Consider the following 15,291-nt stretch of genomic DNA (forward strand, 5'->3'; position numbering starts at 1 on the left):
AGAGGAGGGAGAAGAACGCTGAAAGCACATGGGGGAATACAAAGGGGTGGAGAAGGAAGAAGGGGTCGTCTTATACGGCGAGTATAACACAAAACTCTATTTTTTAACTAAAAGTTGGGGGGTCGTCTTATACGCCCAGTCGTCCTATACGCCGGCAAATACGGTAGCTTGCAAGCCCAAAAAGTGTGGGCACCCCTGAGCTAGAGCATTGAAGCTGCGTGTTTCTGCCATAATGATCATCTCTGACGCAACCAGAAGTTGAATCAGAGACGATCTTTATGGCAGCCATATGCAACTGCAACGCTCCGGCTGCTATAAGAAGGCAGTTTAGACATCGCCAGCCACAGGGCAGGGAGGTTTGTCGGACTGGGCCTGTTGTCCAGGCCGGGGAGGGAGGGGGAGAAAGCACCACTAAGGTAAGGGGCAGGGAGGGAGAAAGGGAGGAAAGGTGGGGTGGAGAGGAAAACAGGGTAAAACAGAGGGGGAGAAGGACGCTGAAAGCACATGGGGAAGACAGAGGGGGGAGAAGGACGCCGAAAGCACATGGGGAAGACAGAGGGGGGAGAAGGATGCTGAAAGCACATGGGGAAGGCAGAGGGGGGAGAAGGACGCTGAATGGAAATGGGGAACAGAGAGTGGGGAGAAGATGCTGCAGGAAAATGGGGAAGAGAGAGTTGGGAGAAGACGCTGGCAGGGAAGAAGACAGAGATGCCAGACTATGGGGGGAGCAGAGGGAAGAAGATGGGTGCCAGAACAGTTTGGAAGGGGGGAGAAAGGGAGAGGCACAGTAACAGAGCAAATGGAAGATGCAGAGAGAAGAGAGACTGTGGATGAAAGGAAGAGAGTAACAAGAAGATGAGGAAAGCAGAAACCAAAGAAGACAAAGGTAGAACAAAAATTTTCTATTTATTTATTGCTTTAGAAGACATGTGCCACTGTTTCTGTGGTGTTGCATTGTATGAAGAGTCCAGCTTCTTGCTGGTTCAATTTAACCTTTGTCTATGTATTTCTATTTTATCCCCCTTTTTACAAAACTGTGGAGCATTTTTTAACACCAGCCGTGGTAACATAGTAACATAGTAGATGACGGCAGATAAAGACCCGAATGGTCCATCCAGTCTGTGGTGGTAGCAGCTCTGATGCTCAGAATTCTATGAGCGTCAGAGCTGTTACCACCGTGGCTAAAATCCACACTACAGTTTTGTAAAAGGGGGAGGGGTTAGTTTGTGATGACATATTCCATACTAGGCGAAGGTGTTTTCTGTGTGTTCGAAAGACATGGTTTTCTGTTAGGATTGACAGTGTAGGATTGATCTGTACTAGTCTGGCTTGTTTAGTTTTACAATGGGTGTATTGATGTTGTACTGCTCACTGCAGTATGTAAGATGCTGCCTTTTCCTAGGTACTCATGTGTGACATGTGGCTTGTTACTAAAAATCATGTTTTTCGTACAGATGGGGGGGGGGGGTGCCAAAAAAATGATGGGCCCCGGGTGTCACATATGCTAGGTACGTCACTGATATTATGTATGTTAACCTATAACCTGGTCTGAGCTCTTTGGGGGAAAAAGGGATAGAAAATTAATTTAATAAATTTTAATATCACGTTCACTCACTAACTTTTCAGAGCCTTTTTGATTTGTGCTGTTCTCTGCATGCAAGAATACAGAACTGCAGAGGGGGCTATAGAGGTTCAGAGCCTGGCCAAATAGAACTCATAATCTTTAACCATCTGCCTAAGTAAAAGGGTCGCTGAAGAATGAAAATAACTAGTTTTATTTTGCTTGTTTTACTAGGTTGAAATCTCATTTAAAAAAATTTTTCTTCTTTGTATTCCTGAAAGTTCAACAGCCAGACCCCAACCAACCCAAGCCTGAAGGAGCGCAGATGTTGGCCATGCGAGGGGAACCGCTTGGAGTAGTCACCAATTGGCCACCTTCTCTTGAAGCAGCTTTGCAGCGATGGGGGACCATTTCGCCTAAAGCCCCTTGCCTGACCACTATGGACACTAATGGAAAACCACTATATATTCTGACCTATGGTGAGCAGTATTTTTTTATTGTTATAATTTCATATTGTGCATTATATGTTATAACTCAAGCAAGTGCAGAAAATACAAACCAATAATTCTTTTCTACATGTCTAACTTCTGGACAAAACATCCTATTGTGTGTGTGTGTGTTTGTATGTATATGTATATATATTCAACTTTGACAATATTACAAGTATAATATTTGTTAAAGAAAATAGTTACAATAAGTAATTTCCAAAGAAATATATATTCAGCTTAACAAATCACATGTCTCTATATTAACCCCAGTATTAGTTTATTTGTATCCCACCTTGCTCAAAGCAGGTCACAACCCTATCATACAATCCAAAATTCAGGCCCCATACTTCAAAAAGGTGTTTTGTTTTGCTTTTTAAAGCAATCTTTTAAAATTCTGCAAGTTCTCCTGCTGGCATATATGCAATGAGATCTCATTCCTACACAGGAAAATGTGCTGGTCTTAGACATCTTCAGCCCTAACTGTTGGAATATGTAAGTCTGCATGATCTACAGAACGCAGCTGATGGAGCTGAATATGTGGCAGAATGTTATCTACTTAATACTTCCATGCCAAATTATGCACACAAAGATAGATCATTAACAACAATTTATAACAAATCCTGTATTCCAGTTTGAGCCAGTACAGTGTAATGTAACATTCTGACACTTGCTCACACCTCCCCAATCGAAAAAGCGTCCGGACTATCAAATTCTGTGCAACACAAAGACTGAAGCAGGTAAGCCCAGAAGAACCAAATTAGCCAAGGCTGGATAAAACAACTGACTGCAGAACAGTCTTAAAAGAACTACCGGTCAAGTATTGCCTGAGATTACTTATCATATGCCTAACCATTGCCTGAACATGACCCCTAAAAGTCAAACTGGAATCCACAAGAACTAGATACTTTACCTCCGTTACAACCATTACAGTTTTACCCAGGAGTTCAAGTGCAACCGATGTGCCATTCCCTAGAGCACTCCCGATGCACATAACTTTTGTTTTCTGGACGCTCAACTTTAATCTGTTGTGATCCATCCTGGTTGTGAATGGAGACTGGCGCATAGATTTTGGAGTAGTTGGTACATGGAGCTCGTTCGCTTGAGTTGATGAGTCCGGATGTTGGCGAGATCTTGTGTTCCTGTAGGCCAATAATGTCAATGACAGACATTTGTCCCCCAGATGTATTGAAATGACTTGGTAGTAAAATCATCCCAGTTATTACTTTTTTGATGAACCTGATGTTAGAGGAAGGTGAAGTGCCCAATTTGTTGAAAATTGCGACAATCAACGGTTAGTAAAGGATAAGAAATTAGGAGTTGAAGAGATTAGTAATTATCCCAGGACAAGCAGGCATGATATTGTCACATGTGGGTGACATCATCCACGGAGCCCCGATGCGGACAGCTTTTCAAGCAAACTTGATTGAAGATTCAAGTTTGCTGTGCTGCACCACGCATGCGTGCCTTCCTGCTCCACTAGAGGGCGCATCCCCTCCTCGTGGTCTCCAGTTCGGTTTTTTCTGCGGAGCCAAGAAGTCCTGTATTTCTTAGGCTCTGCCCCATGTGCCTTCTTGCACCGCAATTTCTTATTTTAAATTAGTTGGAAGTCGCTGTGCGCCTGTTTATTGTTTTATTATTTGTTCCTGCTGCCGAATCGCGAAGCCGTGGTTCGTTTGTGACCGCCCGGGGGCTCCTGGGTTGTCGCGGCCGCGTGGCCTCCCTGGCCGCGGCCTATTTTTCGTCTTATGTCCCGGCCCCTGTCCGGGTTTAAAAAGTGCACCCGGTGCGAACAGGAGGTGCAAGCCTTCTATAAAGAAAAAAAACCCAACAACATGGGAGGTCTCTTTTCCAACTTAGAGGTCTTATGTAAAACGGGGCTTATTGTGTATCAACTTACGTCCATAAATGAGAAATCAACCATGTCTCCCCCCAGGACTAGGACTAGCTGAGACAGGCTTCTCAGTGCTGTCTGCTGAATCCATCTCCACACTGGAGCGGTCCAGGCTCCTGTTCCTTTGGTCGCTGGCGGAATCATGGGAGTCCACTTCCGTTGGAGAAGACAGAGATGAGAAGCGGCTACTTGGTGGCTGTTTTCTGGAGGAAGGGGCATTATCAGGTGAAGTGCACCCGGTGCGAGCGTCTGCTTTCACTCACCGACCCGCATCGTTGGTGCATCAGGTGTTTGGGTGCTGATCATCCCACCGAGTCCTGTCCCCGGTGCGCCACTTTCCAAAACCGGGCGCTCCGTCAGCGTAGGGCCAGGATGGCAGACCTTTTTGCAGTTGATCAGCCCTCGGCCTCGAAGTCGGCCCCGGCTTCGGCCCCGGCCTTGACCTCGGCCTCGACTCCCTCGGCCCCGCCTCAAGACTCGACCCCGAAGACCTCGGCTTCCCTGAAGTCCTTGGCTCCGGGTAAGTCCCCGCTTCCTTCCTCAGGTTCCGCATCAGCGAAGAAGCCATCCTCGGGGACGCCGGCCGGGCATGGTGGAACCTCCTTGCCTTCGGTCCCGGCGAAGTCCTCTAAATCTTCGGGCCGTGCCTCCACCACACGGGAATACTCTGATACGAGGTCGCCCCCGGTGGAGTGCACTCCAGCCTCGGACATGCCCTCAATGCTGTCCGTGCCGGTTTTTCAGGACATGCTCCGGGCGATGATTTCGTCGGAGCTGTCCACGGCCCTCGCTCACCTTACTCCGGCCTCGACCTCGACCTCGCATGTGCCAGACCAGCCTGAGCCTCGCGTCGAAGTACCTCGGGGCAAAATGCGCCGATCCCGACGCTTATCGTCCTCCTCGGATTCCTCGCCAAGATCTTCTAGGCGTTCTTCCCCCACGGGGCTCCCGAAGCATGCCGAGACCTCGAGCCGGCGGAGTTCGAAGAAACCCCGGAGTTCGCCTCCGCTGCGGGGTCGCTCCCTGACACCTCACTCCGGGGGACGGCTCAAGGTGGCGGAGTTGTCGCTCACCAACCCTCGCCTCTTGTTAACTCCCCCTCGGTCCGGGGATCCGGTCCGAGGCTCCAGGCTTTCGCTGAGGGAGTTCGGGGAGAGGTCTCCGACCCGCCGTCGGTCGGTGCCCCTTACCCCGGCGGCGTCCCCGAGGGGCTCCTCGAGGCGGCGCAGATCCTCTACCTCAGAGCACTTTCGCAGCGTTTCCACGGTCTCGGATAGAGGGTCTGAGTGTGAGCCTCGCTACTCGAGAGAAGCTTCTCCTTCCTTTTCAGCAAGACGGAGGTCTCGTTCCCCGTCCCCGCATGGGGCTACGGGAACGTCCCGCCCTTCTTTTACGAGGTTCGTCCAGGACATGGGACGCGCCCTTGACTTGGACCTCCAATCGGACTCGAGGTTTTCCAAGGAGTACCTGGCAGAGCTGGATATGCCCTCTCCGCCCCGTGAGTCCCTCAGGCTCCCGTTGAACCCTGTGAATGGCAGACCTTCATTAGGAACCTCGAGACTCCCTACATGGTGATGGCTGTCCCCTCTAAAATGGAGTCAAAGTACCGTACGGTACCCTGTCCGGGCTTTGAGCAACCACAGCTCTCTCACCAATCGCTGTTGGTGGAATCTTCATTGAAGAAAGCTCACCCCTCCCGGGTCTCCGCCGCGGTCCCTCCGGGGCACGAGGGCAGGACCCTAGACAAATTCGGCCATCGTCTGTACCAGAACTCTATGATGGCCTCTAGAGTGCTGAACTACACGTTCACTTTTTCATCCTATCTTAAACATCTGCTTGGGCTGCTAAGCGCCTTCGCGGCAGATTTGCCGGCCTCTCGCCGAAGGGCGTTTGGCCTCCTACTAGAGGATTTTTCTAGCCTCCATCTCCACCTGTTTCATGCAGCTTACGACGGCTTTGAGCTTTCCTCGAGGGTCGCTGCCTTTGCTGTGGCCATGCGCCGGTTGGAGTGGCTGCGCCTGGTCGACATGAACCCCAACCTCCAGGACCGGTTGGCAATCTTCCTTGAGTCGGTAAGGAACTCTTTGACGACACTATTGAAGCGGCTACAAAACGCTTGTCGGAGCATGAGCGGTCGTTCGCCTCCCTCATGCGTCCCAAGCCTAAGCTGGCCGCTTCTCGTCCCCTACGGGGCATGCCTCGACGTTACCCGCAAAAGTCCACCCCGGCTTTTTCTAGACCTCCACCTAGGCGTCAGCAGGCTCATTCTAGGGCATTATCGAAATCCCAGCCGACTGCCCCTGCCAAGCCGTCTCCGTCCTTTTGACGGGATGCGCGGATGGGGGCTGGCCCTCTCCGCGCCACCGTCAGGCCCTCTTCCCATCGGGGGCCGCCTGCGATCCTTTTACCCTCGTTGGGAGTCCATCATGTCGGACGCTTGGGTCCTTGGCGTGATCTCATCTGGGTTACTCTCTCAACTTTCGGGAGACCCCTCCTGACAGCCCTCCGAGCGCGTGTCCTCCCAATCGGGCGCAGTTGCCCCTCCTTCTCTCGGAGGCTCGAGACCTTCTTCGCCTGCGGGCGGTGGAAGTGGTCCCCCCCTGCCAACGGGGGCAAGAGTTTTACTCCCGTTACTTCCTGGTACTGAAGAAGACGGGAGACCTGCGCCCGATTCTGGACCTGAGACACCTCAACAAGTTTCTGGTACGGGAAAAGTTTCGGATGCTTTCCCTCACGATTCTTTACCATCTACTCAATGAGGGCGATTGGCTCTGCTCCTTCGATCTGAAGGAGGCCTACACACACGTTCCGGTGCATCACGCTTATCGCAGATTCCTGCGCTTTCAGGTGGGAGACCTGCATCTACAATATTGGGTCCTCCCCTTTGGCCTGGCCTCGTTCCCTCGGGTATTCACAAAGTGTCTCGTGGTGGTCGCAGCTGTCTTGCGCTCCCAGGGTCTTCAGGTATTCCCCTACCTGGACGACTGGCTGATCAAGGCTCCGTCCAGGGAGGGGGTTATCTCAGCGACCCGACAGACTTATTTACCTTCAAGGTCTGGGGTTCGAGGTAAACTTCCCGAAATCCCAGCTGTGCCCCTCTCAGTCCTTACAGTTCATCGGGGCCGTGCTGGACACGGTTCGTCTCCGTGCCTTCCTTCCCCCTCCGCGGCTGGAGGCATTGGTAAATCTGAGTCGACAAATCTCGATGCTGGACTCAGTCCCAGCACGACGAATGATGACACTTCTGGGCCATATGGCCTCTATCGTCCATTTCACTCCCTTCGCCCGTCTCCATCTGTGGATTCCGCAATGGACCTTGGCCTCTCAATGGCGTCAGGATCAAGACTCGATCAACCGTCCCGTGACTGTGACTCCTTCCTTGCAAAGATCGCTCCGTTGGTGGGCCGACTCTTCGAATCTTTCCAACGGTTTACTCTTTCTTGCCCCTCCACACCACAAGGTCCTCACCACGGACTCGTCGGAGTACGCTTGAGGAGCTCATCTGGATGGTCTACGCACTCAGGGGATGTGGTCAGCAGAAGATCGTCGCTGCCACATCAACGTGCTGGAGCTTCGGGCCATCTATCTCACTGCTGTGGCCTTTCAACATCTGCTTCACGACCAGGTGGTTCTCGTTCGTACGGACAACCAGGTGGCGATGTATTATGTCAACAAACAAGGTGGGACAGGGTCCTGGTCCCTCTGTCAGGAGGCTCTCCGTCTCTAGGAATGGGCGGTGTTCCACAACATCTTCTTTCGAGCAGTTTACATACAAGGGGAGCGAAATTGTTTGGCAGACAGGCTCAGTCGCCTCCTCCAGCCGCACGAGTGGTCCCTGCATTCTCAGGTCTTGCGACAGGTGTTCGACAGGTGGGGGACGCCTCAGATAGATCTGTTCGCCTCCCCCCTCAATCACAAACTGCCTCTCTTTTGTTACCGGATATACTCCCCGGACCATCTTGAGGCCGACGCCTTCCTCCTGGATTTGGAGGGGAGGTTCCTGTACGCGTTTCCGCCTTTCCCTCTGATTCTGCGGACGCTGGTCTATCTCAAATCGGTGCGGGCCACTCTGATCTTGATTGCTCCTCGGTGGCCCCGTCAGCCTTGGTTCTCCCTACTACTTCAACTCAGTGTTCGAGAACCTCTGCTTCTATCTGTGTTTCCCTCTCTACTGTCTCAGAGTCGGGGTTCACTGTTACATCCCAATCTTCAGTCTCTTCATCTGACTGCTTGGTTTCGTTCCCCCTGACTTCTCTCCCTGTATCTCAGTCGGTCAGGGAGGTATTGGAGGCCTCTTGGAAGGCCTCGACTAGAATCTGCTATTCCCAGAAGTGGACTAGATTCTCGTCCTGGTGTTCCTCTCACCGCCAGGACCCGGTGTCGGTCCCTGTGTCTTTGGTTCTGGAGTATTTGCTTCATTTATCTCACTCTGGCCTGAAGACCAATTCCATTTGAGTACATCTTAGTGCGATTGCTGCCTTTCATCAGCCCCTGGAGGGGAAGGCTCTTTCACTCCATCCCTTGGTCTCTCGTTTCATGAAGGGTCTTTTGAATGTCCATCCTCCTCTCAAACCTCCTCTTGTGGTTTGGGATCTTAATGTGGTTCTGGCTTTGAGCCTCTGGATAAATGTCATCTTAAGTTTCTCACTTGGAAGGTGATTTTCCTGCTTGCCCTCACTTCCGCTCGGCGGGTTAGTGAGCTGCAGGCGCTGGTGGAGGACCCGCCTTTCACTGTATTCCATCATGACAAGGTGGTTCTCCGCACTCATCCTAAGTTTTTGCCTAAAGTGGTGTCTGATTTCCATCTCAATCAGTCCATTGTTTTGCCTGTGTTTTTTCCCAAGCCCCACTCTCATCCTGGAGAGGTGGCGCTCCACACTCTTGACTGTAAGAGAGCGTTGGCCTTTTACCTTCAACGCACTCAGTCTCATCGGACAGTTCCACAATTGTTTTTGTCCTTCGACCCTAATCGATTGGGTCGCCCAGTTTCCAAGCGCACCTTGTCCAACTGGTTGGCTGCTTGTATTTCTTTTTGCTACGCTCAGGCTGGTCTCGCGCTGCATGGTCGAGTAACGGGACATAGGGTCCGAGCGATGGCAGCTTCGGTAGCTTTCCTCCGGTCCACACCTATTGAGGAAATCTGCAAGGCTGCCACGTGGTCTTCGGTTCATACTTTCACCTCCCACTACTGTCTTTATACATTGTCCAGGAGCGATGGCCGTTTTGGCCAATCGGTATTGCGTAATCTGTTTTCCTAAATTGCCAACTTCCCTCCATCCCTTTTCAGTTAGCTTGGAGGTCACCCACATGTGAGAATATCATGCCTGCTTGTCCTGGGATAAAGCACAGTTACTTACCGTAACAGGTGTTATCCAGGGACAGCAGGCATATATTCTCACAACCCGCCCGCCTCCCCGAGGTTGGCTTCTTTGCTGGTTATGTGAACTGGAGACCACGAGGAGGGGATGCGCCCTCTAGTGGAGCAGGAAGGTACGCATGCATGGTGCAGCACAGCAAACTTGAATCTTCAATCAAGTTTGCTTGAAAAGCTGTCCGCATCGGGGCTCCGTAGATGACGTCACCCACATGTGAGAATATATACCTGCTGTCCCTGGATAACACCTGTTACGGTAAGTAACTGTGCTTTTTCACCCTGTGGCTTCTTTTCCAGTACTTGCTAAAATACTGGAAAAATTGGTGTATTTGTAGTTTGATAGGCATCTGCAGGAACAGTATTCTTGACATCCATCAGTATGCTATCCGAAAGCATCATAGCACCGAGACCTTGTTGGTCTCGATGCTGGATGAACTTCAGAATGGTTTGGATAGCGGGAGGATGTATCTGGTTGTCTTCTAGGACGTCTCCACCACATTTGATACGTTAAATCATAAATTTTTGTTAGATAGATTGAAGGGTTGTGGGGTGGGAGGGTCATTTTTGAGATGGTTTTCATCATTTTTGCATGGTCGGCAGCAAGAGGTAATGGTTAGAGAATGACACACAGACAAATTTGTCCCCGTCCCTGCAGGAACTCAATTTCCCCATCTCTTCCTTGTGAGTTTTGTGGCTGTCCCTGCCCCATTCCTGTAAGCTCAGCCTTAACCACACAAGCCTCAAACAATTATGATTTTAAAGTGTTTGAGGCTTATGCAGATGAGGATGGAGCTTGCGGAATGGGGCAGGAATGGGAAAATGAGTTCCCATGGGGACAGGGAAAAATCTGTCCCCTTGTCATTCTCTAGTAATGGTGAATGGGACGCTATTATAAAATGCACACGAGAGTTTCGAGTTTATTAGGTTTTTATATATATATATATATATATATGCCTATTAAGATTATCTAATAGGTTTTACAATTTTATCTTATTTTCTAAATTGGCATAAATGTCCACAACTTTAATCTAGCCACAATTTCTACCGTTTTACCTCCTATAATTTTTTAAAAGACACATAAGGCACCTGTGTATCTAAAATAGGCATCTCCTTGCTCTCTCAAGCTAAGTAGCCTGTTCTCATACAATACAAGCTGATAAAGAGAACAGGTTTGATGTCTAAAGTTCTGTGAACAAAAGATAGCATTCTTTTTCTATTGAGCATTTGATAATTATATATTAATATAATGCTGACAATCAGGTTGTTGAACAGTTTGCAGGTTTATTGATAACATTTATCAGATACAAATTGAGAGGGAACCCCCAAAGCCCACTGCCAGGGTGTACCTTCCACAGCCCTGGTCAGGCTTGCAGCCCCCTATGGCCTGGCTGCAGCCCTTCATCCTTCACTGATCCTCCTCTGAGGAAACAATTTAAAAGAGAACTTTCTGTGTCTAAATTAAGAAATATGAAACTGAGTGATTAGGTACATTTTTAGTTTTGCGCTTTTTGATAAAAAAAATTTTCATGTGACAATTGGGTTTCAAAACGTCACTGCATAATGTCCATTTATTGACCTTTCTCTTGTTTTTAGCCTTAAAATGAGCATTTTAGAAATGGAAGAATAATTCTTGGCTGTCTTTTTTGGAACAGTAGAGCTTAGCTTGTCACCTTTAAATAGGAATAGGTTGGGGTGGAGTGCTGTAATATTTCTTTGACTTGGCTGAAGAAATGAGAACCTTTAAGGCAATACCTAAATTTTTATAATTGGTAAAAAATAAAGAAATAAAAGAAAAACCTTTGCAAGTGGCTGGTGCTACATAACATAACATTTGTATACTGCAAAACGATGTGGATCCTTGCGGTTTACAATTGGCAAAAAGAAAGCTCAACATCAAACAGCAAATTATAAATTGAGTATTATCCCAGGACAAGCAGGCAGCATATTCTTGACTGATGGGTGACGGCACCGACGGAGCCCCGGTACGGACAATTTTAGAGTGATTGCACTCTAAGAACTTGGAAAGTTCTCGTAGACCGCACCGCGCACGCGCGAGTGCCTTCCCGCCCGACAGAGGCGCGCGGTCCCCAGTTTCTTAGTTTCCGCGGAGCTAAGAAGACGCGTTTCCTCAACGGCTGTTGAAGAAATTTTTTTGATCTTCCCGCTTGCGTAAACCTTTTTGAAATAAAGTTTACTTTATTTCTTTTCTTTTTCTTTCTTTAAAAAAAAACAAAAAACTAACTTTAGTTTTTTTCTTTCCATTTTTCGTTCGCCCCGGCGGGGCCTGTTGCCACAATCGAAGCCTCGGCCTTCGATTTGGCAGAGGCTGTCTTTACTTTCATGCCCCCTCAGCCCGGGTTTAAAAAGTGCCAGCGGTGCGCTCGACCAATTTCACTGACAGACCCGCATAACTGGTGTCTGCAGTGTCTTGGTCCCGACCATCGAGCGTCCACTTGCACCCGCTGTGCAACTTTAAAAAAGAGAACACTTAAAAACCGCCAAATCCAGCAGCGGTTACTCTTCGGCGCCGAGATGTCCGATTCCGCCACACCGGCGCCGACATCGGTTCCATCTCAGTCGGCACCGCCTTCATCGACGCCGCGCGATATCACGCCGGCGTCGCATCCAGCAGGTAAGCCGGCTAAGAAGCCTTCTCCGCTGGAGCGTCCTCCGGTCTCCACTGCAGTGAGTCCAATCCTGCCGACCTCGAGGCGCCCACGGAAGCGCTCCGCTCCGATTGAAGTTAGCCCCTCGACATCGGGTTCTTCTTCGGAGTGTCGAGCAGCACCCAAGGTACCGCAGAAGAAAAAAGCGGTACCGGTGCCTTCGCTGGACGAGCGTATTGCCGTCATTCTGCAGGTACAGCTGAAAGAGCAACTTCAACAGCTACTTCCTGCTCTTTTACCCCAGAACCTTCCAGTTCCGGTCCGGTCGGAGCCACCGGTACCGATGGTGGAGCACCCTCTTTTATCGGCAACCAACTTGTCGGTACCGGTTCTTACCACCTCATCGACTTCGATGCCGATTTTAGCTCCAGAACCTAAATCTCAACACCAGGCGGTACAAACCTCGGTACCAGCACAACAGGTCGCATCGCCTGGTACCGTATCCATGAGATCGGGCAAGTCCACCCATAAAACCCGACACCTGGAACCCTCCACACCAGAGTCTCGACACCATGGCTCTCAGGTTAGGGATCCTGATTTATGGGGTGATTCTGAAGAGCCCTTTCTGTCCGAAGGTGAATGCTCTTCTGATGAGGAGGAACGCCTTGTTACAGATCCCTCTTCTCACCTGGATTCCACATCATTTCCCTCTTTCTTAAAAGAGATGTGTGAATCTTTGTCTATTCCCTTGGAGGCTGAGTCAAAGAAATCTAAAGCATTTCTTGATGCATTGGACTTTGACCAGCCTCCAAGGGAATTTCTTAAACTTCCTCTTCATGATATTTTAAGAGAAACGTTTTATAAAAACCTAGAGACTCCCCTGACTGTCCCAGGAGCCCCTCGTAAACTAGACTCATTATACAGGGTAATTCCTATTCCTGGGTTTGATAAACCTCAGCTCCCGCATGAATCTCTTTTGGTAGAGTCCACTTTAAAGAAATCAGCGGGAGCTAATGTGTATGCCTCAGTCCCTACTGGCAGAGAAGGAAAGTCAATGGACAAATTTGGCAAACGTTTATATCAAAACGCCATGCTAGCCAACAGATCAGGAAACTATGCTTTTCATTTCTCATTTTATTTAAAGCATTTAATCCAAAAAATATCTACTTTTGAGAAATATCTTCCTGATCGCAAAAAATCTACTTTTCATGCCTGTGCTTCCTCTCTTCTCCAGTTGAGGAAGTTTCTAGTAAGATCAATTTATGATACCTTCGAATTGACTTCTAGAGCCACAGCTATGTCAGTGGCTATGCGCAGGTTGGCATGGCTCAGGGTCTCAGAACTAGAGGTAAACCACCAAGACCGTCTAGCAAATGCTCCTTGCTTAGGGGATGAGCTGTTTGGAGATTCCATGGATTCCACGACACAAAAGCTATCGGCACATGAGACACGTTGGGATACTCTCCTAAAGAATAAAAAGAAGACTCCCCCTACTAGGCCTTTTCGACAACAATCGGCCTACCAACGCCGCTATGCTGCTCGCCCCTTACCTCAGGCTCCCCAACAACCTAGACGTCAGCGACAACAACAACGTCAACCTCCGAGGCCAACGCAACAGCAACAGAAACCTCCTCCACCTCAAAAGTCTACCCAGCCCTTTTGACGTGTTTCTCCAGAGCATAGCCAATATCCCACCATCTGCCCATCTTCCTCAACCTATAGGAGGGCGCCTGACCTTTTATCTCAGCCGTTGGGAGATCATTACATCCGATCAATGGGTCCTCAACATCATCCGCCACGGCTACTCTCTCAATTTCCAGACTTGTCCCACTCAAAGTCTGCCAAAAGAGTCTGCTTTGAACACTCCTCAAACCTCTCTCCTTATTCAAGAGGTTCAATCCCTTCTTCTTCTGAACGCCATAGAGGAAGTTCCTCTAGACCAGAAGGGACAGGGATTTTACTCCCGTTACTCTCTAGTTCCAAAGAAAACAGGAGATCTCAGGCCCATATTAGATCTTCGAGATCTCAACAGATGTTTGGTCAAGGAGAAATTCAAGATGCTTTCTTTAGCAACTCTTTATCCTCTTCTCAATCAGGGCGAATGGCTATGCTCCCTCGACCTCAAGGAGGCATACACTCATATACCCATCCATCTAGCCTCCAGACAGTATCTCCGCTTCATGATCAACCACTGTCATTACCAGTAGAAAGTTCTCCCCTTCGGTCTTGCTTCATCTCCAAGAGTGTTCACCAAATGTCTGATTGTGGTAGCTGCTTTCCTTCGTTTCCATCATCTTCAGGTTTTCCCTTACCTGGACGATTGGTTGATAAAGGCCAATTCTCCTCAAACAGTGCTCCTGGCCACCAATCAAACCATCTTGTTCTTACAGTTTCTGGGGTTCGAGATCAATTTTCCCAAATCTCATCTCATCCCCACTCAGAGACTTCAATTCATTGGAGCGGTGCTGGACACAGTCCTCATGAGAGCATTCCTGCCGTCCAACCGTCTTCACACTCTTCAATTTCTGTGTCAGCAGGTTCTTCCTCAAAGTTCCATCTCTGCCAAGCAAATGATGATACTATTGGGACACATGGCTTCAACAGTTCATGTCACCCCTCTGGCACGTCTTCACCTGCGCACGCCTCAATGGACCCTAGCTACCCAGTGGTCCCAAGCGACGGATCCTTGCTCACGACACATATCTGTGACATCATCTCTTCGTCAATCTCTTCAATGGTGATTGATATCCTCAAATCTCTCCAGAGGTCTTCTATTCCATCTACCTCCTCATCAACTGGTCATCACCACCGACGCTTCCCCTTATGCATGGGGAGCTCATTTGAACGAATTCCAAACTCAAGGAATTTGGACAGCACAGGAAATGAAGCATCACATCAATTTTCTGGAACTCAGAGCGATGTTTTATGCTCTCAAGGCCTTCCAACATCTTCTCTTTCCTCAAGTCCTCCTGTTGTGCACAGACAATCAAGTTGCCATGTACTACATCAACAAACAGGGTGGGACAGGCTCTCGTCTCTTGTGCCAGGAAGCCCAAAAGATCTGGTCTTGGGCCACAGCACACCACTTATTTCTAAAAGCGATCTACATTCAGGGAGAACAGAATTCTCTAGCGGACAAGTTGAGCAGAATTCTCCAACCTCACGAGTGGACACTCGATCCTTTAATTCTACAGTCCATCTTCGCTCAGTGGGGCACTCCTCAGATAGACCTTTTTGCAGCTCCTCACAATCACCAGCTGCCCCTCTTCTGCTCAAGACTATACTCTCCCCACCGTCTGGCAGCAGATGCATTTCTCCTCGATTAGTCAAATCTGTTCCTATACGCTTTCCCTCCTCTGCCTCTCATGTTG

General features: G+C 49.2%; 1 protein-coding gene across 5 annotated transcripts in view; it reads left to right on the forward strand.

Annotated features, from left to right (window-relative positions):
* DIP2C (disco interacting protein 2 homolog C) overlaps positions 1-15,291 on the forward strand; it is an 800,316-nt gene that overhangs the window by 518,035 nt on the left and 266,990 nt on the right. For all 5 annotated transcript variants that reach the window (XR_004538170.1, XR_004538171.1, XM_033931571.1 and 2 more), the window contains exon 8: positions 1,843-2,040. Coding sequence is in view for 3 of the 5 variants with exons in the window: in XM_033931571.1 (XP_033787462.1) it covers positions 1,843-2,040 (198 nt within the window). In the remaining 2 variants the exon portion in view is untranslated. The remainder of the gene's footprint in view (positions 1-1,842; positions 2,041-15,291) is intronic.

This window comes from Geotrypetes seraphini, chromosome 2, assembly GCF_902459505.1.
Source record: "Geotrypetes seraphini chromosome 2, aGeoSer1.1, whole genome shotgun sequence".
Classification (NCBI taxonomy): Eukaryota; Metazoa; Chordata; class Amphibia; order Gymnophiona; family Dermophiidae; genus Geotrypetes; species Geotrypetes seraphini.